We start from the raw sequence: 25,758 nt of genomic DNA on the forward strand, positions 1-25,758 counted from the left end.
AAGCCTCTGGCCCCAGATAACTTCACCACACCTACCACCTCCGATACTTCGCCCTCATTCACACCATTTCTCCTTCTGTCTTCAGCTCACTACTTACACTTTTTACCATTCTTCTTTAACAAACCATCTCCCCTTTTCCAGCCATTTTTAACCAAGTTCACCGTCTTCCTCCCTCTCGCGCTTAGACCTCTTCTGCCTCTCCCCCCCCCCCCCCCCCCAAAATCATAATAAAACACTGACAACTAAAATATGTTACTATTATTATTGGGGAGGGGGTTAAAAAACGAACCCCCAAAAGTGATTCAAAAGGTTATTCGAGGAACCATTAAAAGGGGTTCCTAGAAGAACTTATAGGGGTTCCCCCACAGTTTCAATTTGAAGAACCCCTAAAGGACACTCGAGGAACCTTTTCTTTTTTAGAGCGTATGATAATACTGAACTTCTCCTGACACAACTTATTACTTTCTCAAGGGACGAAATTCCGGCTGTCAATCTCCGTAAAATCAGCACGAACCCTTCGGGATGTAGCGTTCAACAGTGCCATCCCACTTATAATGCAGCTGCTTTGTCTTGATGTAATTTCTTTATCAAAAACTACCGTGACGCTTTTCAATTTCAAACAAGCGCGCTCTTCCAACCACCATCCCCGTGTCGTTCGCTCACCACATGTGATTCAGCCTGCCTTCTCTGTGAAAATGAATCCTGCTGATGAACCAACATCTTCTGAACCACATCCACATTCCTCTGAGATACACTGTCAATTGTGGGACCTTCCTGTATATAGACAGGTGTGTGCCATTCCAAATCATGTCCAATCAATTGACTTTACCACAGGTGGACTCCAATTAAGTTGTAGAAACATTTCAAGGATGATAAATGGAAGCAGGATGCACTGAATGCTGAATAATTATGTAAATAAGGTATTTCTGTTTTTACAAATTTTGCAAACATTTATAAAAACCTGTTTTCCTTTTGTCATCATGGTAGTGTTTAGATTGCTAAGGATTTGTATTTATGTAATCAATTTTAGAATAAGGCTGTAACCTAACAACATGTGGAAAAAGTCCAGGGGTCTGAATACTTTCCGAATGCACTGTATGTGAAACTGATAGATGCACACACACTACATGTTAATGTTTTTATATGTAAATAGTAAAGTATTTTGTCTGTAATGTCTTTTTCGTTATATGTCGGACCCCAGTAAGCATAGCTGTCGCCATTGGCGTCGTCTAATGGGGATCCTAATGAATCCAATCAAAAACAGGGTGGCGAATGTGCAAGGTGATGAGCTTGATGCAATTTTTTCCAATAAATATCGAGGGTCTTATTCTGGTGACATTATGATCGAAGCTTGGCTGCTGTTTGAAAAATATAAATAATATCGCTCACAATCATGTTACATTCATAATGGGGTAGCCTACGCACTTTATCTGCGAGTTGTTGGCTAGAGCGCATGTGCCAAGAAAGATTGGGCACATTTTCAATATAACAATTTTATGACAAAACCATCAGTAGAGTTGAACATGCGATGGAAACCCATTTAACCTGTATTTTTCATTCGGTAGCCTACATGGGAATGTAACGGTAAAAGTTTGATGTGCACTACGTCATCCCGCACTGCCTTTCATCTGTAAAAAGCCAGTTTGATAGAAACATATCTCTGGTGGGAAAATGTGCATATTTTTTATGCATTTGACAGTATTCCCATTAAAATCTGTCGCAAATTGGATAAACCTAGCTATAGATGCTTCCCACCAGTGCCCCCCAATCGTAGAAATACAGATATCATGACTGCACTGATGTAAGCCTTAGCAGGCAGCTGCTGCTATGTTGATGTTGTCGTAGTAGCCGAAGCTTGTATTAGCCTAGCTGGCTATTATTTATCTATATTTTCTAACGGAGCTATCAAACCAAACTGAGATCGAAAGTATCTAGCTCCAATCGGTACACTCAGTATCGGAATGACCATTTCCTGTCAGTTTGATATTCATTTCCTGTTGCGAAATAGCTAGCTAGCGGTTCGTGTGCAGCCTGCTAGCCGTTAGCTAATTGTAGCTAGCTAGATGATGTGTTGTAGTAGACTTGGAAATAATCATATTTGCCGAAAGACATTGAATATGGAAGGATCGTGTAACATTTGCACGTTGCACCGGGGATATATTGCAACGGACATCATTTTTAGAGGATAACCTGGATAACCTTAGCTACATGAAATGTCATAAACTAGCCGCGGAGTTGGAGGGACCCACAACCCCCTGAACAGCTGTATTGATGGAGAAATGTCCTCCGAGACGATAGCAAATATAATACTGCACAAGGTTTAGCGGAATTATTATAGTCTGCTTTCTTGTCTATGTATCTAGTCTGTCAAGCAAATAGTAGACGGGTCATTCCGAGATTGCTAGCTACTTAGTCAATGATGAGATAGCTAACTGCTGCCAGTGCTGGTGAAGAAATCACAGCTGTTTTGGCATCTGCAAACAACAAGACTGGCTGTGTCAGACAAACCTTCGGCCTTGTCCAGAAATACAAGATTTGGGAAACTGGCACAATACATACATTTGTGAAACTGGCACAACTGTAAACAAGGACATTTGAACAGTCTGTATCGAAGTGAGGATAATTTTTCCTGATCATCGAGACGTGACAAAAGTATAATGAGGAAGTTTTTTGATTCATCTCGTCGGGAGTTGGTCAGTTCTGGACCTGCTTCTGGAGGGGGTAGCAGTGGATCCAGCCATACAGGTGGCAATTTGATTGGACGTTCATGTACAATTGGGCGGCACCAAGTCACTATTGAAGAAACAGTGGCCGAAGGTGAGATGTAGGAATTGATGCTTGTCTTTTGGAAACAATGTTTTGATGTTCATGTTGACTGAGAACATGTCATGTGACATTTCAGTCAGACAGCAAACTGCAACAATGGTCAACATCAATTAGTCATTACCAATCAGGTAAAGCTGCTGCATGAAATATGGAATGATGGAATTCTTTTATGCTCAAGCCAGAGGCAAGCCGAGGTTTCAGTGTGATATGGCTACTGTATGCCATTGGTAAAGACATACTGTTGTGTCAACTTTCCACATGATGTACTCCTATTCCTGACACTCCTACATCTGACACACCCAGCCAATGACTATTTCACTGTAGATGGATAAGCCATCGTGCCATGTTGTTTGTAGTGTGGCTTTCATGGCATCAGTTTTGAGGATCAAGTGTGTGGCTGCTGCAAGATGTGACTTATGTCATATCAGTCAAATGACTGACAGCTCTGTCATTGTTGGAGCAGCATCTGCATTTGGTAAATTAATTGTCAGGGAATCCCCTTACGTATTAGGCACTTAAATGGACTCAGAACTGTCTGTTTTCGGTGTTATATGAATTCTTAAAATTAGTGACCATGGACTCAGGAACCGTCTGTTTTCGGTGTTCTATGAATTATTAAAATTAGTGACCATGGACACGAGAAGAGGCTCACTAGGAATGATAGCTAATTTTCAGGTACTGAAGAGCACAGAGAGAGATGTTTGGGGTGTCAAAGAATTTGTACTCTTAAACAAAAGCCAATTGGGCACATTAATCCTGGCATTTTTGTTATTTTGACAACCCAATACCATGCAGATCAAGTTGTTGATTGTTTGATATCACTCATGTACTTGGTAGTGAAATCCAAAGAATCTGAAGGTAATTGTACATTTACATTTGAGTAATTTAGCAGACACTCTTATCCAGTAGTGAGTGCATACATTTTCTTACTTGTCCTCCGCAAGCGCCATGCTATACCAACTGAGCCACACAGGACCATAATGCCTTGATGTGAGGAAGTGATGTGACATTAATCCCTGACTCCCTGTGCAGTGGTGTAAAATCACCTCTCAAAACAGTATATTTTTCTCATTAAGCATCTGGCTTGGATTCAATTCCATGTAAACTCAGTCAATCCTTTAAATTAATTAAAAAATAGAAAAATAAATGGGCTTAGTCTTTGAAAATGGCAAATGCATAACCTAGCCTAAATAAACACAATCTACATACAAATAAATGCCTGACCCCAGTTATCACATAACACTACAATTTTGAATCGTACACCTGAGTGAAAGGTGCAGTGTCTGCATTATCCTGCACAGTGGAGTAATTTGTGTGGATTGTGTTCACTGATATGGTAAAGATGTAGCCCTGACATCTTGTAAAATTAATTTACTTTGCACAACCTTCTTAAAGACTGCAACTTTGCTCTAACAACCTCAGTTCATGATGACAATGTTTCTATCACTTTCTCACATCCAATGCTTTTGTTGACGAGTAAGGCAAATTGCATCATGATTTCTGCCTATTCTGTCCATCCTTTTAGAGTGCCGCTTTGCAGTGTACACTGAGTCTGAAACATGGTGAATGGAGACAGTCTAGCCTATCCCTGCCTCAGTTTTAGCTCAGCAACTCCCACTGCAATATTGTATAGATCTACACAGTACACTGCAGTTTAAACACATTGAAATTCAACACCATTATGGTATAACATGTAGGCTATCAACATTGACTTACTGTAAATTCCATGCTAAGATAGTTAAGCTAGATATACTGTAAATTTCACAGCCTACAGTTGCAATGAAGATTACTAATTTAACATGATGCCACAAAGACAGTTGGCAGAAGATGACAAATAATGCTCTTATGGATTGGGGTGTATGGAATGGTTAGGCCAATTTGATTTCTTTACTTCAATATCTTGTCTTGTCTTCTAGTCATATACAGTTGAAGTCAGAAGTTTACATACACCTTAGCCAAATAAATTTAAACTCAGTATTTCACAATTCCTGACATTTAATACAGGAAAATATTCCCTGTTTTAGGTCAGTTAGGATAACCACTTTATTTTAAGAATGTGACATGTCAGAATAATAGTAGAGAGAATAATTTATTTCAGATTTTATTTCTTTCATCACATTCCCAGTGGGTCAGAAGTTTCATACACTCAATTAGTATTTGGTAGCATTGCCTTTAAATTGTTTAACTTGGGTCAAACGTTTCGGGGAGCCTTCCACAAGCTTCCTACAATAATTTGGGTGAATTTTGGCCCATTCCTCCTGACAGAGCTGGTGTAACTGAGTCAGGTTTGTAGGTATCCTTGCTCGCACACGCTTTTTCAGTTCTGCCTACAAATTGTTTATGGGATTGAGGTCAGGGCTTTGTGAGGGCCACTCCAATACCTTGACTTTGTTGTCCTTCAGCCATTTTGCCACAACTTTGGAAGTATGCTTGGGGTCATTGTCCATTTGGAAGACGCATTTAACTTCCTGACTGATGTCTTGAGATGTTGCTTCAATATCTTCACATAATTTCCCCCCCTAATGATGCCATCTATTTTGTGAAGTGCACCAGTCCCTCCTGCAGCAAAGCACCCCCACGACATGATGCTGCCACCCCGTGCTTCACTGTTGGGATTTTGTTCTTTGGCTTGCAAGCCTTCCCCTTTTTCCTCCAAACATAACAATGGTCATTATGGCCAAACAGTCCTATTGCAAACCGTTGTCTGGCTTTTTTATGGCAGTTTTGGAGCAGCGGCTTCTTTCTTGCTGAGCGGCCTTTCAGGTTATGTCAATATAGGACTCATTTTACTGTGGATATATATTTATTTGTACCTGTTTCCGCCAACATCTTCACAAGGTCCTTTGCTGTTGTTCTGGGATTGATTTTAACTTCTATCACCAAAGTACGTTCATCTCTAGGAGACAGAACGCAGGTACACCTCCAATTGGTACACCATCCACAGGTACACCTCCAATTGACTCCAATGATGTCAATTAGCCTATCAGAAGCTTCTAAAGCCATGACATAATTTTCTGGAATTTTCCAAACTGTTTAAAGGCACAGTCAATTTAGTGTATGTAAACTTCGGACCCACTGGAATTGTGATACAGTGAATGATAAGTGAAATTATCTGTCTGTAAGTAGATATCCTAACCAACTTGTCAAAACTCTAGTTTGTTAACTTCTTGAATCTACTTGAGACGCACATGTCCCAAGTAGGCACCTGGAAATGCAAATGCGCTACGCTAAATGCTAAATGTACTCGTTAAAACTCAAACCTTGATCAAAATTCACAAGCAGGGTATTAAATTAAAGCTACACTCGTTGTGAACCTAGCCAGCAAGTCAGATTTTTAAAATGCTTTTCGGCGAAAGCATCAGAAGCTATTATCTGATAGCATGCACCCCCCAAAATGCCAGCTCGACACGTAAACAACAGATTTTGCGATAGACGGCGCTACCCAAAACGCAGAAATAAAATATAAAACATTCATTACCTTAGACGAGCTTCTTTCTTGGCACTCCTATATGCCCCATAAACATCACTATTGGGTCTTTTTTTCGTTTAAATCGGTCCATATATACCCAAAATAGCTTTGTATTGAAGTAGTGTCATTCAGAAAAATTCATCGTTTTTAAACGCTGCGTAATTTTTTAAAATTAAAAAAGTCGACGATAAACTTTCACAAAACACTTCGAAATCCTTTTGTAATCCAACTTTAGGTATTAGTAAACGTTTATAATCTATCAAAACGATTACAGGGCGATGTCTCTTCAATAGGTCCTCACTTCAAAAACAATGCAATCTGATCTCTCCTTGAACTGCATCCGGGTGAAGACTGGAAAACTTGGGGTCAGACAGATGGATTTTCCAACAATTAATTCGATTGAAAATTAGTACAATGGCGCCATCGTGCGGAATTTGTATGAAGTGCAGGCAAATTTCCATTAAATTCTGTTCTCCTTTAACAACTGGTGGAAGTGACTTATGGAAATTATTTTTTGCTTTCAGAGAGCAGTTTTTCTTGCGTTTTTCAATGAAACACACGCTCTGTTATAGTCACAGCCGTGATTTAACCAGTTTTATAAACTTCAGAGTGTTTTCTATCCACACATACTAATCATATGCATATACTATATTCCTGGCATGAGTAGCAGGACGCTGAAAAGTTGCGCGATTTTTAACAGAATTTTCAAAAAAGGTGGGGGTAGATTTAACAGTTAACAAGAAATTTGTGGAGTGGTTGAAAAACCTGTTTTAATGACTCCAACCTAAGTGTATGTAAACTTCCGACTTCTACTGTAGTTTCATAATGAGACTGGAATCAAATAAAATTTTATTTGTTACATGCGTCGAATACAATAGGTATGGACTTTTACAGTGAAATGCTTACTTACAAGCCGTTAATCAACATTGCAGTATCAAGAAAAATACATGTTAATTAAGAAATAAAAGTAATAAATACATTTAGAGCAGCAGTAAAAATCACCATTATAAGAGTATTTATTCAATCTACCACTCTTCTATCCCCATTAATTCCAATGGCGGAATGCAAGCTACAACATTTTAAACTGAAATCATGGCCACAAAAGGAAAAATCAGAATGTTCAAACTAAAACATTTTGAGTGCTTAAAAACAAATTCTATGGATTATTGAAGCAAATTACAAGGTTTAGACAAACCCAAACTGCTGCAAATCAAATGCTAGCCTATTAGCATGAGGAAATATTGTCCAGATGCTTTTTTTCCAGGGGAGATTAAGTTTATAAATTGACTGTCTGGGCTGTGGGACAGTGGATGCACATTTTATAAGATGTTACAATACTAACTCTAGCCTACTTTTCATTGATTGCACTTCTGTCACTCGGTTGCGTCATGCCATTGTTGTGAAAGTTCTCAAAATGCCTCTGCCATATTACTGCTCAGTCATTCTGAATGGGGGCTAATAACTGTTTTGTCAAAATTAAACTACATTGGTCTGTAAATACAATGATGTAGGAGTTGGCAAATAATTAGTAGGAAACAACTTTGCCATCATTATGTCATCAAATTTACTTTGGAGTGATGGCAATGTTTACGACATGTAAAGTCAATCTGGCGACATCACAATAGCTACGTTTCCAGGTTTTCATGCAAATATTCAAAAATCCACATAAAACAATGCACATTTTCCCACCAGACATGTGTGTGGTGACGTACACTAAGTGTACAAAACATTAAGGACACCTTCCTAATATTGAGTTGCACCCCGCCCTCCCTTTTGCACTAATTTCTTTGGGGCATGGACTCTACAAGGTGTTGAAGCGTTCCATAGGGATGCTGGCCCATGTTGACTCCAATGCTTCCCATAGCTTTGTCAAGCTTACTGGATGTCCTTTGGGTGGTGGACCATTATTGATACACACGTTCAAAGGCACTTAAATCTTTTGTCTTGCTCATTCACCCTCTGAATGGCACACATACACAATCCATGTCTGAATTCCATGTCTGAATTTTCTCAAGACTTAAAAATCATCTCCTCCCCTTCATCTACAATGATTTTGAAGTGGATTTAACAAATTAAATCAATAATGTTACAGTCATCGTTGCATGAAGAAGTGACCAAAGCGCAGCGTGGTAAGTGTTCATGATTTATTAATAGAACTAAACCCTAAATAACAAAGAGAATGAACGAAACAGTTCTGTCTGGTGCAGACACACACAAAAAAAAAAAAAAAACTACCCACAAAACACAGGTGGGAAAAGGCTACCTAAGTATGGTTCTCAATCAGAGACAACGATAGACAGCTGCCTCTGATTGAGAACCACACCCGGCCAAACACACAGAAATAGAAAACATAGAATGCCCACCAACTCACGCCCTGACCAAACCAAAATAGAGACATAAAAAGGCCGTTTTTTTTTTTTATAAAAAAAAAAAAAAAATGATACCTTGATTTAACTAGGCAAGTCAGTTAAGAACACATTCTCATTTTCAATGACAGCCTAGGAACGGTGGGTTATCTGCCTTGTTCAGGGGCAGAATGACAGATTTTCACCTTGTCAGCTCGGGGGATTCAATCTTGCAACCTTACAGTTAACTAGTCCAACGCTCTAACCACCTGCCTCTCATTGCACTCCACGAGGAGCATGCCTGTTATGCCTGTTACGCGAATGCAGTAGAAGCCAAGGTAAGTTGCTAGCTAGCATTAAACTTATCTTATAAAAAACAATCAATTAATCATAATCACTAGTTAACTACACATGGTTGATGATATTTCTCGTTTATCTAGCGTGTCCTGCTTTGGATATAATCGAGGCAATGCTGGGGATTGATTTAACAACAGCGCATTTGCGAACAAAGCACAATCGTTGGACGACTGTACCTGACCATAAACACCAATGCCTTTCTTAAAATCAATACACAGAAGTATATATTTTTAAACCTGCATATTTAGCTAAAAGAAATCCAGGTTAGCAGGCAATATTAACCAGGTGAAATTGTGTCATTTCTCTTGCGTTCATTGCACACAGAGTCAGGGTATATGCAACAGTTTGGGCAGCCTGGCTCATTGCGAACTAATTTGCCAAAATGTTACGAAATTATGACATAACATTGAAGGTTGTGCAATGTAACAAGAATATTTAGACTTAGGGATGCCACCCGTTAGATGAAATACCGAACGGTTCTGTATTTCTCTGAAATAATAAACATTTTGTTTTCGAGATAATAGTTTCCGGATTCGACCATATTAATGACCTTAAGGCTCGTATTTCTGTGTGTTATTATCTTATAACTAAGTCTATGATTTGATAGAGCAGTCTGACTGAGCGATGGTAGGCACCAGCAGGCTCGTAAGCATTAATTCAAACAGCACTTTCGTGTGTTTTGCCAGCAGCTTTTCGCAAGCACAGCGCTGTTTATGACTTCAAGCCTATCAGCCTAATGGCTGGTGTAACCGATGTGAAATGGCTAGCTAGTTAGCTGGGTGTGCGCTAATAGTGTTTCAAACGTCACTCGCTCTGAGACTTAGATTAGTTATTTCCCTTGCTCTGCAAGGGCTGCGGCTTTTGTGGAGCGATGGGTAACGCTGCTTCGAGAGTGGCTGTTGTCGATGTGTTCCTGGTTCGAGCCCAGGTAGGGGCAAGGAGAGGGACGGAAGGTATACTGTTACACTGGCAATACTATAGTACCTATAAGAACATCCAATAGTCAAAGGTATATGAAATACAAATGGTATAGAGAGAAATAGTCCTATAAATACTATATTAACTACAACCTAAAACCTCTTACCGTGGAATATTGAAGTCTCATGTTAAAAGGAACGACCAACTTTCATATGTTGTCATGTTCTGAGCAAGGAACTCAAACGTTAGCTTTTTTACATGGCACCATTTGCACTTTTACATGGCACATATTGCACTTTTACTTCTCCAACACTTTGTTTTTGCATTATTTAAACCAAATTGAACATGTTTCATTATTTATTTGAGGCTAAATAGATTTTTGTTGATGTGTTATATTAAGTTAAAATAAGTGTTCATTCAGTATTGTTGTAATTGTCATTATTACAAATAAATGTAAAAAAATCGGCCGATAAATCAGTATCTGCTTTTTTGGTCCTCCAATAATCAGTATCGGCTTTGAAAAATCATAATCAGTCGACCTCTAGTATGTACATGAATGTATAGTTAAAGTGACTATGCATATATGATGAACAGAGAGTAGCAGCAGTGTAAAAGAGGGGTTGGGAGGGGGCACACAATGCAAATAGTCCGGAAAACTATTTGGTTACCTGTTCAGGAGTCTTATGGCTTGGGGGTAAAAACTGTTGAGAAGCCTTTTTGTGCCCTCTTCACGACTGTCTTGGTGTGTTTGGACCAATCTAGTTTGTTGATGATGTGGACACCAAGGAATTTGAAGCTCTCAACCTGCTCCACTACAGCCCTGTCGATGAGAATGGGGACATGCTCGGTGCTCCTTTTCCTGTAGTCCACAATCATCTCCTTAGTCATGGTTACGTTGAGGGATAGGTTGTTATTCTGGCACCACCCGACCAAGTCTCTGACCACCTATAGGCTGTCTTGTCGGTGATCAGGCCTACCACTGGGGCAGTGTGGAGTGCAATAGAGATTGCATCATCTGTGGATCTGTTTAGATGGTATGCAAATTGGAGTGGATCTAGGGTTTCTGGGATAATGGTGTTGATGTGCGCCATTACCAGCCTTTCAAAGCACTTCATGGCTACGGACGTGAGTGCTACGGGTCTGTAGTCATTTAGGCAGGTTGCCTTTGTGTTCTTGGGCACAGGGACTATAGTGGTCTGCTTGAAGCAGAGGATCAGGAGGATAGAGTTGTGGTCGGATTTACCAAATGGAGGGCGAGGGAGAGCTTTGTACACGTCTCTGTGTGTGGAGTACAGGTGATCTAGAATTTTTTTCCCCCTCTGGTTGCACATTTAACATGTTGATAGAGATTTGGTAGAACTGATTTAAGTTTCCCTGCATTAAAGTCTCCGGCTACTAGGAGCGCCGCCTCTGGGTGAGTTGTTTCCTGTTTGCTTATTTCCTTATACAGCTGACTGATTGCGGTCTTAGTGCCAGCATCTGTCTGTGGTGGTAAATAAACAGCCACGAAAAGTATAGCTGAGAACTCTCTAGGCAAGTGGTGTGGCCTCCAGTTTATCACAATATACTCTACTTCAGGCGAGCAAAATCTAGAGACTTCCTTAGATTTCGTGCACCAGCTGTTGTTTACAAGTATGCACAGACCGCCCCCCCCTCATTTTATCGGAGTGTGCTGTTCTATCCTGCCGGTGCAGCGTGTATCCCGCTAGCTGAATATCCATGTCGTCATTCAGCCACGATTCCGTGAAGCATAGGATATTACAGTTTTTGATGTCCCGTTGGTAGGATATTCGTGATCGTACCTCTTCTAGCTTATTGACCAATGATTTCACGTTGGCGAGTAATATTGACGGTAAAGGCAGCTTTCCTAGTTGGCTTCTGCGGGTCCGGACGAGGGATCCGGCTCTTCGTCCCCTGCGTCGCTTCCTTTTGTGAATAATTGCTATATCTGCCCTGTGGGGTGTTTGGAGAATATCGTGTGAGTCCTGCTTGTTGTTGTTTTTGTTGTTGAAGAAATCTTTGTCTAATCCGAGGTGAGTGATCGCTGTCCTGATATCCAGAAGCTCTTTTCTTCCATAAGATAAGGTTGCAGAAACATTATGTACAAAATAATTTACAAATATTGTGAAAAAACCCCACATAATAGCACAATTGGTTATGAGACATCTCCTCTGGCGCCAAGTTGTGTTAATAAGCGAGTGTACCCACTCTGGTGCCCACTCTGCTATTTTTGCAATGTTGGCTAGTGCGCACATATAGCCTAAATCAGGGATGTGTAACGGAACTCATCATGCGGGGCTGCAGTGGCTCCTGGGTGTACATACCCACATCCATACACCTCAGCTTGCGAGCAAAACATTTTTACTTTTTCTGCGCATTTTGCCATTGGGCGTAGAGAGAATCAGCGCCCGTAGAGAGAATCTAGCTATTTTCTAACTATTTTCTAACTAATTTCCTGCAATTCTACACATTTTGCCATAGGGTGGAGGCAAATATTTGAAGTTTTCAATATGATAACCAATGATCAAATACAGTGCCTTGCGAAAGTATTCGGCCCCCTTGAACTTTGCGACCTTTTGCCACATTTCAGGCTTCAAACATAAAGATATAAAACTGTATTTTTTTGTGAAGAATCAACAACAAGTGGGACACAATCATGAAGTGGAACGGCATTTATTGGATATTTCAAACTTTTTTAACAAATCAAAAACTGAGAAATTGGGCGTGCAAAATTAGTCAGCCCCTTTACTTTCAGTGCAGCAAACTCTCTCCAGAAGTTCAGTGAGGATCTCTGAATGATCCAATGTTGACCTAAATGACTAATGATGATAAATACAATCCACCTGTGTGTAATCAAGTCTCCGTATAAATGCACCTGCACTGTGATAGTCTCAGAGATCCGTTAAAAGCGCAGAGAGCATCATGAAGAACAAGGAACACACCAGGCAGGTCCAAGATACTGTTGTGAAGAAGTTTAAAGCTGGATTTGGATACAAAAAGATTTCCCAAGCTTTAAACATCCCAAGGAGCACTGTGCAAGCGATAATATTGAAATGGAAGGAGTATCAGACCACTGCAAATCTACCAAGACCTGGCCGTCCTTCTAAACTTTCAGCTCATACAAGGAGAAGACTGATCAGAGATGCAGCCAAGAGGCCCATGATCACTCTGGATGAACTGCAGAGATCTACAGCTGAGGTGGGAGACTCTGTCCATAGGACAACAATCAGTCGTAGATTGCACAAATCTGGCCTTTATGGAAGAGTGGCAAGAAGAAAGCCATTTCTTAAAGATATCTATAAAAAGTGTAGTTTAAAGTTTGCCACAAGCCACCTGGGAGACACACCAAACATGTGGAAGAAGGTGCGCTGGTCAGATGAAACCAAAATTGAACTTTTTGGCAACAATGCAAAACTTTATTTTTGGCGTAAAAGCAACACAGCTGAACACACCATCCCCACTGTCAAACATGGTGGTGGCAGCATCATGGTTTGGGCCTGCTTTTCTTCAGCAGGGACAGGGAAGATGGTTAAAGTTGATGGGAAGATGGATGGAGCCAAATACAGGACCATTCTGGAAGAAAACCTGATGGAGTCTGCAAAAGACCTGAGACCGGGATGGAGATTTGTCTTCCAACAAGACAATGATCCAAAACATAAAGCAAAATCTACAATGGAATGGTTCAAAAATAAACATATCCAGGTGTTAGAATGGCCAAGTCAAAGTCCAGACCTGAATCCAATCGAGAATCTGTGGAAAGAACTGAAAACTGCTGTTCACAAATGCTCTCCATCCAACCTCACTGAGCTTGAGCTGTTTTGTAAGGAGGAATGGGAAAAAATGTCAGTCTCTCGATGTGCAAAACTGATAGAGACATACCCCAAGCGACTTACAGCTGTAATCGCAGCAAAAGGTGGCGCTACAAAGTATTAACTTAAGGGCGCTGAATAATTTGCACGCCCAATTTTTCAGTTTTTGATTTGTTAAAAAAGTTTGAAATATCCAATAAATGTCGTTCCACTTCATGATTGTGTCCCACTTGTTGTTGATTCTTCACAAAAAAATACAGTTTTATATTTTTATGTTTGAAGCCTGAAATGTGGCAAAAGGTCGCAAAGTTCAAGGAGGCCGAATACTTTCGCAAGGCACTGTAGGCCCTACCCCGGTCAGTAGTTCGACCATGCTTACTAGTTTAGATAGCTGGCCGTTAGACTAACTTATCAATCTAAAAACATTTAGCTGACGTGGGCTAATTGAGTGACTGCTAATGCACAACCAAATGTGGAAATTGTGTATTCGATTATTCTAACTCTCAACAGTAAGTTGAGATCCCGACTGAGTCCATTTGAATTGATTTTTATTTAAATTTCATGTAATGGACATACACAAAATAGTCCAAATTGGTGAACTGAAATTTTAAAAAAAAATCTAAAAATGGAAAAGTGGTGCGGGCATATGTATTCAATCTCTTTGCTATGAAGCCCCTAAATAAGATCTGGTGCAAACAATTACCTTCAGAAGTCACATAATTAGTTAGATTGCACACAGGTGGACTTCATTTAACTCTGGAACACCACTAAACAAGGGGCACCACCAAGTTGTGAAGTACAGATCAGGGTTGGGTTATAAAAAAAGATCCAAAACTTTGAACATCGCACGGAGCACCATTAAATCCATTATAAATCATGGAAAGAATATGGCACCACAACAAACCTGCCAAGAGAGGGCCGCCCACCAAAACTCACGGACTAGGCAAGGAGGGAATTAATCAGAGAGGCAACAAAGAGACCAAAGATAACCCCAAAGGAGCTGCAAAGCTCCACAGCGGAGATTGTTGTATCTGTCCATAGGACCACTTTAAGCCAAACACTCCACAGAGCTGGGCTTTATGGAAGAGAGGCCAGAAAAAAGCCATTGCTTAAAGAAAAAAATAAGCAAACCCATTTGGTGTTCGCCAAAAGGCATGTGGGAGACTCCCCAAACATTAGAAGAAGGTACTCTGGTCAGATGACTAAATACAGGGAAATTGTTGAGGGAAACCTGTTTCAATCTTCCAGACATTTGAGACTGGGACGGAGGTTCACCTTCCAGCAGGACAATGACCCTAAGCATACTGCTAAAACAACACTTGAGTGGTTTAAGGGGAAACATTTAAATGTCTTGGAATGGCCTAGTCAAAGCCCAGACCTCAATCCAATTGAGAATCTGTGGTATGACTTAAAGATTGATGTACACCAGCGGAACCCATCCATCTTGAAGGAGCTGGAGCAGTTTAGCCTTGAGGAATGGGCAAAAATCACAGTGGCTACAAGTGCCAAGCTTATAGCGACATACCCCAAGAGACTTGCAGCTGGAATTGCTGCAAAAAGTATTGCCTTTTGGGGCGTTATGCACGCACGAATAGTTATGCATGCTTAAGTTTTCATTTTTTTTTTGTCTTATTTGTTGTTTGTTAAACAATTAAAACTATATTGCATCTTCAAAGTGGTAAGCACTTTGTGTAAATCAAATGATACAAATCCCCCCCAAATATAAATTTTAATTCTAGGTTGTAACAAAATAGGAAAAATGCCATGGGTGAATACTTTCGCAAGCCACTGTATATACAAGTATTCAGACCCCTTGCTTTTTTCCACATTTTGTCACGTTACAGCCTTATTCTTGAATTGATTAAATTATCATTTTCCTCATCAATCTACACACAATACCCCATAATGACAAACTGAAAACAGATTTTATAGAAATTTGAAAATGTATTAATAATAAAGAACAGATATACCTGTCATTACTCTCCTGTGAGGATCCAAGGATCAGGTTACAGGGGAAGAGCTTTCAATAGAGCACCCTCTGCGGGTCTGGGGGGGGGTAATGACAGCTCGCGTCAATTGTAAATTGTAGGCAGCAGGCGATTCCTTGTGGTTTCTAGTTTGGGTGAATGGAATGTTTATTTGTTACAGAAGAGTTTGCCTCCCAAAACCTCAACATTAAACAATGAACACTGGGACAATATATTTCAACATCCGAATGTTGGGAATGATAATAGGTGGAATATGGAAATTTGTCTATTTTGTGATGTCATTAAAATTGTCATAAAGGCATTATAACAAAACATTGCAATTACATTACTTGAAGAGTTTTTACAAGGTGTACATCTTGTTTAGAGGTCGACCGATTAATCGCAATGGCCGATTAATTAGGGCCGATTTCATGTTTTCATAACAATCGGAAATCGGTATTTTTGGACACCGATTTGGCCGATTATTATTTATTTTTTTACACCTTTATTTAATCTTTATTTAACTAGCCAAGTCAGTTAAGAACACATTCTTATTTTCACCTTGTCAGCTCGGGGGATTCAATCTTGCAACCTTACAGTTAACTAGTCCCAACACTCTAACCACCTGCCTCCATTGCACTCCACAAGGAGACTGCCTGTTATGCGAATGCAGTAAGCCAAGGTAAGTTGCTAGCTAGCATTTAAATTAGCTTATAAAAACAATCAATTAATCATAATCACTAGTTAACTACACATGGTTGATGATATTACTAGTTTATCTAGCGTGTCCTGCATTGCATGTAATTGATGCGGTGCGTATCGTTGCTCCAATGTGTACCTAACCATGAACATCAATGCCCTTCTTAACATCAATACACAGAAGTATATATTTTTAAACCTGCATATTTAGCTAAAATATATCCAGGATAGCAGGCAATATTAACCCGGTGGAATTGTGTCACTTCTCTTGCGTTCATTGCACGCAGAGTCAGTGTATATGCAACAGTTTGGGCCGCCTAATTTGTCAGAATGTTACGTAATTATGACATAACATTGAAGGTTGTGCAATGTAACTGGAATATTTAGACTAATGGATGCCACCCCTTAGATGAAATACAGAACGATTACGTATTTCACTGAAAGAATAAACTTCTTGTTTTCGAGATAATAGTTTCCGGATTCAACCATATTAATGACCCTAAGGCTCGTATTTCTGTGTGTTATTATGTTATAACTAAGTCTATGATTTGATAGAGCAGTCTGACTGAGCGGTGGTAGGCAGCAGCAGGCTCGTAAGCATTCATTCAAACAGCACTTTCGTGCGTTTTGCCAGCAGCTCTTCGTTGTGCGTCAAGCATTGCGCTGTTTATGACTTCAAGTCTATCAACTCCCGAGATTAGGCTCGTGTAACTGATGTGAAATGGCTAGCTACAGTGCCTTGCGAAAGTATTCGGCCCCCTTGAACTTTGCGACCTTTTGCCACATTTCAGGCTTCAAACATAAAGATATAAAACTGTATTTTTTTGTGAAGAATCAACAACAAGTGGGACACAATCATGAAGTGGAACGACATTTATTGGATATTTCAAACTTTTTTAACAAATCAAAACTGAAAAATTGGGCGTGCAAAATTATTCAGCCCCTTTACTTTCAGTGCAGCAAACTCTCTCCAGAAGTTCAGTGAGGATCCCTGAATGATCCAATGTTGACCTAAATGACTAATGATGATAAATACAATCCACCTGTGTGTAATCAAGTCTCCGTATAAATGCACCTGCACTGTGATAGTCTCAGAGGTCCGTTAAAAGCGCAGAGAGCATCATGAAGAACAAGGAACACACCAGGCAGGTCCGAGATACTGTTGTGAAGAAGTTTAAAGTCGGATTTGGATACAAAAATATTTCCCAAGCTTTAAACATCCCAAGGAGCACTGTGCAAGCGATAATATTGAAATGGAAGGAGTATCAGACCACTGCAAATCTACCAAGACCTGGCCGTCCCTCTAAACTTTCAGCTCATACAAGGAGAAGACTGATCAGAAATGCAGCCAAGAGGCCCATGATCACTCTGGATGAACTGCAGAGATCTACAGCTGAGGTGGGAGACTCTGTCCATAGGACAACAATCAGTCGTATATTGCACAAATCTGGCCTTCATGGAAGAGTGGCAAGAAGAAAGCCATTTCTTAAAGATATCCATAAAAAGTGTTGTTTAAAGTTTGCCACAAGCCACCTGGGAGACACACCAAACATGTGGAAGAAGGTGCTCTGGTCAGATGAAACCAAAATTGAACTTTTTGGCAACAATGCAAAACGTTACGTTTGGCGTAAAAGCAACACAGTTGAACACACCATCCCCACTGTCAAACATGGTGGTGGCAGCATCATGGTTTGGGCCTGCTTTTCTTCAGCAGGGACATGGAAGATGGTTAAAATTGATGGGAAGATGGATGGAGCCAAATACAGGACCATTCTGGAAGAAAACCTGATGGAGTCTGCAAAAGACCTGAGACCGGGATGGAGATTTGTCTTCCAACAAGACAATGATCCAAAACATAAAGCAAAATCTACAATGGAATGGTTCAAAAATAAACATATCCAGGTGTTAGAATGGCCAAGTCAAAGTCCAGACCTGAATCCAATCGAGAATCTGTGGAAAGAACTGAAAACTGCTGTTCACAAATGCTCTCCATCCAACCTCACTGAGCTCGAGCTGTTTTGCAAGGAGGAATGGGAAAACATTTCTGTCTCTCGATGTGCAAAACTGATAGAGACATACCCCAAGCGACTTACAGCTGTAATCGCAGCAAAAGGTGGCGCTACAAAGTATTAACTTAAGGGGGCTGAATAATTTTGCACGCCCAATTTTTCCGTTTTTGATTTGTTAAAAAAGTTTGAAATATCCAATAAATGTCGTTCCACTTCATGATTGTGTCCCACTTGTTGCTGATTCTTCACAAAAAAATACAGTTTTATATCTTTATGTTTGAAGCCTGAAATGTGGCAAAAGGTCGCAAAGTTCAAGGGGGCCGAATACTTTCGCAAGGCACTGTAGTTAGCGGGGTGCGCGCTAATAGCGTTTCAAACGTTACTCGCTCTGAGACTTGGAGTGGTTATTCCCCTTGCTCTGCATGGGTAACACTGCTTCAAGGGTGGCTGTTGTTGTTGTGTTCCTGGTTCGAGCCCAGGGAGGAGCGAGGAGAGGTTAATGAAATACAAATGGTATAGAGAGAAATAGTCCTATAATTCCTATAATAACTACAACCTAAAACTTCTTACCTGGGAATATTGAAGACTCATGTTAAAAGGAACCACCAGCTTTCATATGTTCTCATGTTCTGAGCAAGGAACTTAAACGTTAGCTTTCTTACATGGCACATATTGCACTTTTACTTTCTTCTCCAACATTTTGTTTTTGCATTATTTAAACCAAATTGAACATGTTTAATGATTTATTTGAGGCTAAATTGATGTCATTGATGTATTATATTAAGTTAAAATAAGTTTTCATTCAGTATTGTTGTAATTGTCATTATTACAAATACATGTAAAAAAATCTGCAGATTTATCGGTATCGGCTTTTTTTGGTCCTCCAATAATCGGTTTCGGCTTTTTTTTGGTCCGCCAATAATCGTTATCGGCGTTGAAAATCATAATCAGTCGTCCTCTAATCTGGTTTACATCCTTTACGTTGTGTAGAAAATATCAAGGATAAAGAGAATGTGTTTGTGACGATAAGATTGTGATTTTAGTTTTCTAACAAGATCATAGTAAATTATCATACATTACCTCGTAACCAGAGTGCGTGTCAGCATGACGGAAACTCCCCTTTTTACCCAAGGGTATAAAGGGTTCTGTTAAAAATTAACATATCAGACTAAAACAGACCACAGCTGTAGCGAGGTCTAGGATAGTCACTACCACAAAATGCAACACGAGGTTGAAGAAGACAAAAGAACCTCTAACAATCCAATGCTACGGTTGAGTAGCTGTTCTAAGTACTGTATCTAAGAAGATGAATTTTAGTAGGACCGGTTATTCTCTTCAAATCATCGTTGCCTGCACTGTTTTCATCACCACTCTGGGATCATCGACACGGCTGATTAGCCATCCTTAGGAGACCACTCTTCCATAACGAGTGCAAGTTAGCAGACAACTAAGAAGAAGGATATTGTGACCTCTTGTGGACAATCAGAGAAGAAGAAGGTCATCCGAAATAAGAAGGCCCAATCAAACCCTTCTCAATGCACGTAAATAATGCACGTAAATACATGCATTACTTCTTCCCCAAAAGAGCGGCTTTTCAGGGCAAGGTATTAGGGCTACTGTAAGTGTAGTTTGCAAATGTATCCAAGTGTTGCTTCTCTTTCTCGCTTTCTCTCTCTAACTCTCCATCTTGTGTAACAAGTGTCATATTGTGTTAGTCCACTAGGGCCCTATAGTCATTGCATTGAGTTTCTAATCGATAATCTATACCGTGTGTGTATCCTATGTTATCATTTAGTTTCTTAGTAAATAAATAATCAAATCAATTTGTGTGGTATAGAATGATCAGTGAGATTCAGATTTCTGCAGATTCACGAAGTCTGCGATGTTCAAAAGGAGACTGATATGAGGAAATGATTAATTAGTGACTTTTGATTTGTATTCTATTTTATATTTATTTTTAATTCCAGGCCCCCGTCCCCGCAGGAGAGCTTTTGCCTCTTCGTAGGCCGTCATTGTAAATAAGAATTTGTTCTTAACTGACTTGTCTAGTTAACTTATTTTTTTATTTATTTATTTAATTCGGGAGACGGTAACCTGTTAAACAAACTTTTTCCGTGGTGCCCCAATTTCCTAATGAGTTCATTGTTACGTGATTAATTTAATCTAATAACAACTAAACATAATGGGTAATTTTTCGATGAATAACAGTCATCACATTAATGATAGTCACATCATGACTTACCTTATTTGCATAAGTATTCAGACCAGTGGTGTAGCTTCAGCCGGGGCAGCCGGTGCAGTCGCACCAGGGTGATTTCAAAATCAGTAATGTATGAACACAAAAGTTGAAGGCCAAAAATGAGAAAGCAAAGGAGGTATCAACATTTGTTAAATTGGCTTCCTTTTTCAAATGCAGTTCAAGTGCAGCCATTGCTAGCACAAGCAATGTAGCGGGACCAGAAGAGGATGTAGGTTTATCGTCGCCAGCAGCAGCTTTTAGCGGGTCAAGTGAGCCAAGGCCAAGCTGTTCCATCGTGCCAGAAGAAGCAACTTTGACAGAGGAGGATACAGGTTGTCAGGTATCGGTGGATACGACCCTGAGCACAAGCCAGGTCGGACAAGCTATCCCCGGCGGGGAGGAAGAGGAGCAGGGCGAGGCTAGAATCATGGTGGCTGAGGAAACAGGTGGAAGTGGGACAGACAGCCTTTTTACCTATCCAACTGATGGGACATTATGCAACAAATGTGGAAAAGTTAAACGTCATGTTATTGCATTAGGCTCGTGTAAGCCTGCTGGCCCATTCCCATGAGTTGACGAAAGGCAGTGTTTTTCCAAGTTATATTACACCACTACAACCAAGGCTAGAATCAAATTACCACGTACATGGCTATGTTATTCGGTCAAGCTAGATTGCGCGTATTGTTAGCCTTTCTGCCTGTTTGGAGATTGGAGTGCCCTTTTCTTCTCTGATGCGTGGGTGAATGGGGTGAGAGATTGGCGCCATCTAACATCCATAATAGCATGTCATGAGACATCCCAGATTCACATGGGTGCCTGTTTGGTATATGAGTAATGAAGCTCAATGGCACTATTGACGCAGAAATGGAGAGATGCGTGGGGTAACGCAGCAAATTTCTGGCGACAGATGTTGGAGAGCATAGTTAATGTAACTCTCACACTTGCATCATGTAATTGGCGTTCAGAGGGCACCGTCGAAAGCTGGGGCAGGCCAACAGTGGGAATTTTCTCAGTATAATTGAACTGCTGTCATTTTACGACCCAGTTCTGAAATAACTTTTAGAACGCCCTGCAGGATCCGTTAAATATCTCAGTCTTTAAATCCAAAATGGGGTGATTTATGTCTTAGTCGAGCGAGTGAAGTGTGACATTCAGGGAGAGATGCAGGAAGCCCCATTTTTTTCTACTATAATGGACACCACCTGTATCCAGAGTAGACCAGTTAAGACAAGTTTATCGCTATGTGAGAGTGATGAGGGATGCAAATAATGTCGCCACAGATCTGACCATCACAGAGTCGTTTTGGGGATTTTTGGAGACTTGCTGACACATCAGCAGCTGAGCAACTTGATTTTGGAGTCCACCTGTGGTAAATTACATTGATTGTGCATGATTTGGAAAGGCACACACCTGTCTATATAAGGCCCCACAGTTGACAGTGCATGTCAAAGCAAAAACCAAGCCATGAGGTCGAAGGAATTTTTCATAGAGCTCAGAGACAGGATTGTGTCGAGGCACAGGTCTGGGAAAGGGTACCAAAAAAATTATGCATCATTGAAGGTCCCCAAGAACACAGTGGAATCCATCAAGTTTAGAACCACAAAGACTCTTCCTAGAGCTGGCTTCGTGGCCAAACTGAGCAATCGGAGGAGAAGGTCTTTAGTCAGGGAGGTGACCAAGAACACTCCGACAGAGCTCTTGAGTTCCTTGGTGGAGATGGGAGAACCTTCCAGAAGGACAACCATTTCTGCAGCAATCCACCAATCAGGCCTTTATGGTAGTGGCCAGACGGAAGCCACTCCTTAGTACAATGCAAATGGCAGTCCGCTTAAAGTTTTCCAAAAGGCACCTAAAGGACTCTCAGACCATGAGAAATACGATTCTCTGGTCTGATGAAACCAAGACTGAACTCTTTGGCCTGATTGCCAATCGCCACGTCTGGAGGAAACCTGGCATCATCCCTACGGTGAAGCATGGTGGTGGCAGCATCATGCTGTGGGGATGTTTTTCAGAACCCAATCGAACATCTCTGGAGAGACCTGAAATTGGCTGTGCAGCAACGCTCCCATCCAATGTGACAGAGCTTGAGAGGATCTGCAGAGAAGAATGGGAGAAACTCCCCAAACACAGGTGTGCCAATCTTGTAGCGTCATACCCGAGGCTGTAATCGCTGCCAAAGGTGCTTCAACAAAGTACTGAGTAAAGGGTCTTAATACTTATGTAAATGTGATTTAATTATATATTTTTCATATAAATTTGATAATTTGTTAACCTGTTTTGCTTTGTCAATTTTGGGTATTGTGTGTAGATTGACTAGGGGGAAAAATTATTTAATCTATTTTATAATAAGGCTGTAATGTAACAAAATGTTGAAAAATTCAAGCGGTCTGAATACGGTCTTATTTTGGTCATATTGGTCCGCAGGCCTATAAAATGGGGGCCACATTTTGCCCATCCTGACTTACATGATGAGATTAGTATTTTATAGACGAAGGAGCAAGTTTATTTTTATTTGTCATATGCCAAGCATCGGTTTTCATGTCACCAGAATAAGACACCTCAATATTTATTGGAAAGGAGTATCAAGCTCATCACCTTGCACTTTCACCACCCTGTGAACTTCATAATTTGTCATCTATAGCTTAATAAACTGCATGCTTTCCTGTCATCGCATGACTCCATGTTTACTTTGATATGATGGTTATTATATCAATATTTGCACATTAGTGTTTTCACTGACAATTATCGCATAATTAATTTTACTGACAGAAAAAGATCCCAACTTGTTTAGCATATTTTGTTCTCTCTAAATCAAATCATCAAATCAAATTTATTTATATAGCCCTTCGTACATCAGCTGATATCTCAAAGTGCTGTACAGAAACCCAGCCTAAAACCCCAAACAGCAAGCAATGCAGGTGAAGAAGCACGGTGGCTAGGAAAAACTCCCTAGAAAGGCCAAAACCTAGGAAGAAACCTAGAGAGGAACCAGGCTATGTGGGGTGGCCAGTCCTCTTCTGGCTGTGCCGGGTGGAGATTATAACAAAACATGGTCAAGATGTTCAAATGTTCATAAATGACCAGCATGGTCGAATAATAATAAGGCAGAATAGTTGAAACTGGAGCAGCAGCACAGTCAGGTGGACTGGGGACAGCAAGGAGTCATCATGTCAGGTATTCCTGGGGCATGGTCCTAGGGCTCAGGTCCTCTGAGAGAGAGAAAGAAAGAGAGAATTAGAGAGAGCATATGTGGGATGGCCAGTCCTCTTCTGGCTGTGCCGGGTGGAGATTATAACAGAACATGGCCAAGATGTTCAAATGTTCATAAATGATCAGCATGGTCGAATAATAATAAGGCAGAACAGTTGAAACTGGAGCAGCAGCACAGCCAGGTGGACTGGGGACAGCAAGGAGTCATCATGTCAGGTAGTCCTGGGGCATGGTCCTAGGGCTCAGGTCCTCCGAGAGAGAGAAAGAGAGAAGGAGAGAATTAGAGAACGCACACTTAGATTCACACAGGACACTGAATAGGACAGGAGAAGTACTCCAGATATAACAAACTGACCCTAGCCCCCCGACACATAAACTACTGCAGCATAAATACTGGAGGCTGAGACAGGAGGGGTCAGGAGACACTGTGGCCCACTCCGAGGACACCCCCGGACAGGGCCAAACAGGAAGGATATAACCCCACCCACTTTGCCAAAGCACAGCCCCCACACCACTAGAGGGATATCTTCAACCACCAACCTACCATCCTGAGACAAGGCTGAGTATAGCCCACAAAGACCTCCGCCACGGCACAACTTAAGGGGGGGGGGGGGCGCCAACCCAGACAGGATGACCACATCAGTGACTCAACCCACTCAGGTGACGCACCTCCTCCAGGGACGGCATGAGAGAGCCCCAGTAAAGCCAGTGACTCAGCCCCTGTAATAGGGTTAGAGGCAGAGAATCCCAGTGGAAAGAGGGGAACCGGCCAGGCAGAGACAGCAAGGGTGGTTCGTTGCTCCAGAGCCTTTCCGTTCACCCTCCCACTCCTGGGCCAGACTACACTCAATCATATGACCCACTGAAGAGATGAGTCTTCAGTAGAGACTTAAAGGTTGAGACCGAGTTTGCGTCTCTGACATGGGTAGGCAGACCGTTCCATAAAAATGGAGCTCTATAGGAGAAAGCCCTGCCTCCAGCTGTTTGCTTAAAAATTCTAGGGACAATTAGGAGGCCTGCGTCTTGTGACCATAGCGTACGTGTAGGTATGTACGGCAGGACCAAATCAGAGAGATAGATAGGAGCAAGCCCATGTAATGCTTTGTAGGTTAGCAGTAAAACCTTGAAATCAGCCCTTGCTTTGACAGGAAGCCAGTGTAGAGAGGCTAGCACTGGAGTAATATGATCAAATTTTTTGGTTCTAGTCAGGATTCTAGCAGCCGTATTTAGCACTAACTGAAGTTTATTTAGTGCTTTATCCGGGTAGCCGGAAAGTAGAGCATTGCAGTAGTCTAACCTGGAAGTGACAAAAGCATGGATTAATTTTTCTGCATCATTTTTGGACAGAAAGTTCCTGATTTTTGCAATGTTACGTAGATGGAAAAAAGCTGTCCTTGAAATGGTCTTGATATGTTCTTCAAAAGAGAGATCAGGGTCCAGAGTAACGCCGAGGTCCTTCACAGTTTTATTTGAGACGACTGTACAACCATTAAGATTAATTGTCAGATTCAACAGAAGATCTCTTTGTTTCTTGGGACCTAGAACAAGCATCTCTGTTTTGTCCGAGTTTAAAAGTAGAAAGTTTGCAGCCATCCACTTCCTTATGTCTGAAACACATTCTTCTAGCAAGGGCAATTTTGGGGCTTCACCATGTTTAATTGAAATGTACAGCTGTGTGTCATCCGCATAGCAGTGAAAGTTAACATTATGTTTTCGAATAACATCCCCAAGAGGTAAAATATATAGTGAAAACAATAGTGGTCCTAAAACGGAACCTTGAGGAACACCGAAATTTACAGTTGATTTGTCAGAGGACAGACCATTCACAGAGACAAACTGATATCTTTCCGACAGATAAGATCTAAACCAGGCCAGAACTTGTCCGTGTAGACCAATTTGGGTTTCCAATC

General features: G+C 40.9%; 1 protein-coding gene across 14 annotated transcripts in view; it reads left to right on the forward strand.

The window, feature by feature from the left end:
- Positions 1 to 1,778: 1,778 nt before the first annotated feature.
- LOC110537214 (AP2-associated protein kinase 1) overlaps positions 1,779 to 25,758 on the forward strand; it is a 112,078-nt gene continuing 88,098 nt past the window's right edge. For 11 of the 14 annotated variants that reach the window (XM_036937218.2, XM_090192020.1, XM_090192021.1 and 8 more), the window contains exon 1: positions 1,779 to 2,817. In XM_036937218.2, the coding sequence (XP_036793113.2) occupies positions 2,658 to 2,817 (160 nt within the window). In that variant the 5' untranslated portion in view covers positions 1,779 to 2,657. The remainder of the gene's footprint in view (positions 2,818 to 25,758) is intronic. The other 3 variants (XM_090192025.1, XM_090192024.1, XM_090192023.1) reach the window with 1 other exon arrangement.

This window comes from Oncorhynchus mykiss, chromosome 12 (genome assembly GCF_057628025.1).
Source record: "Oncorhynchus mykiss isolate SJ-2025 chromosome 12, ASM5762802v1, whole genome shotgun sequence".
Lineage (NCBI taxonomy): Eukaryota > Metazoa > Chordata > Actinopteri > Salmoniformes > Salmonidae > Oncorhynchus > Oncorhynchus mykiss.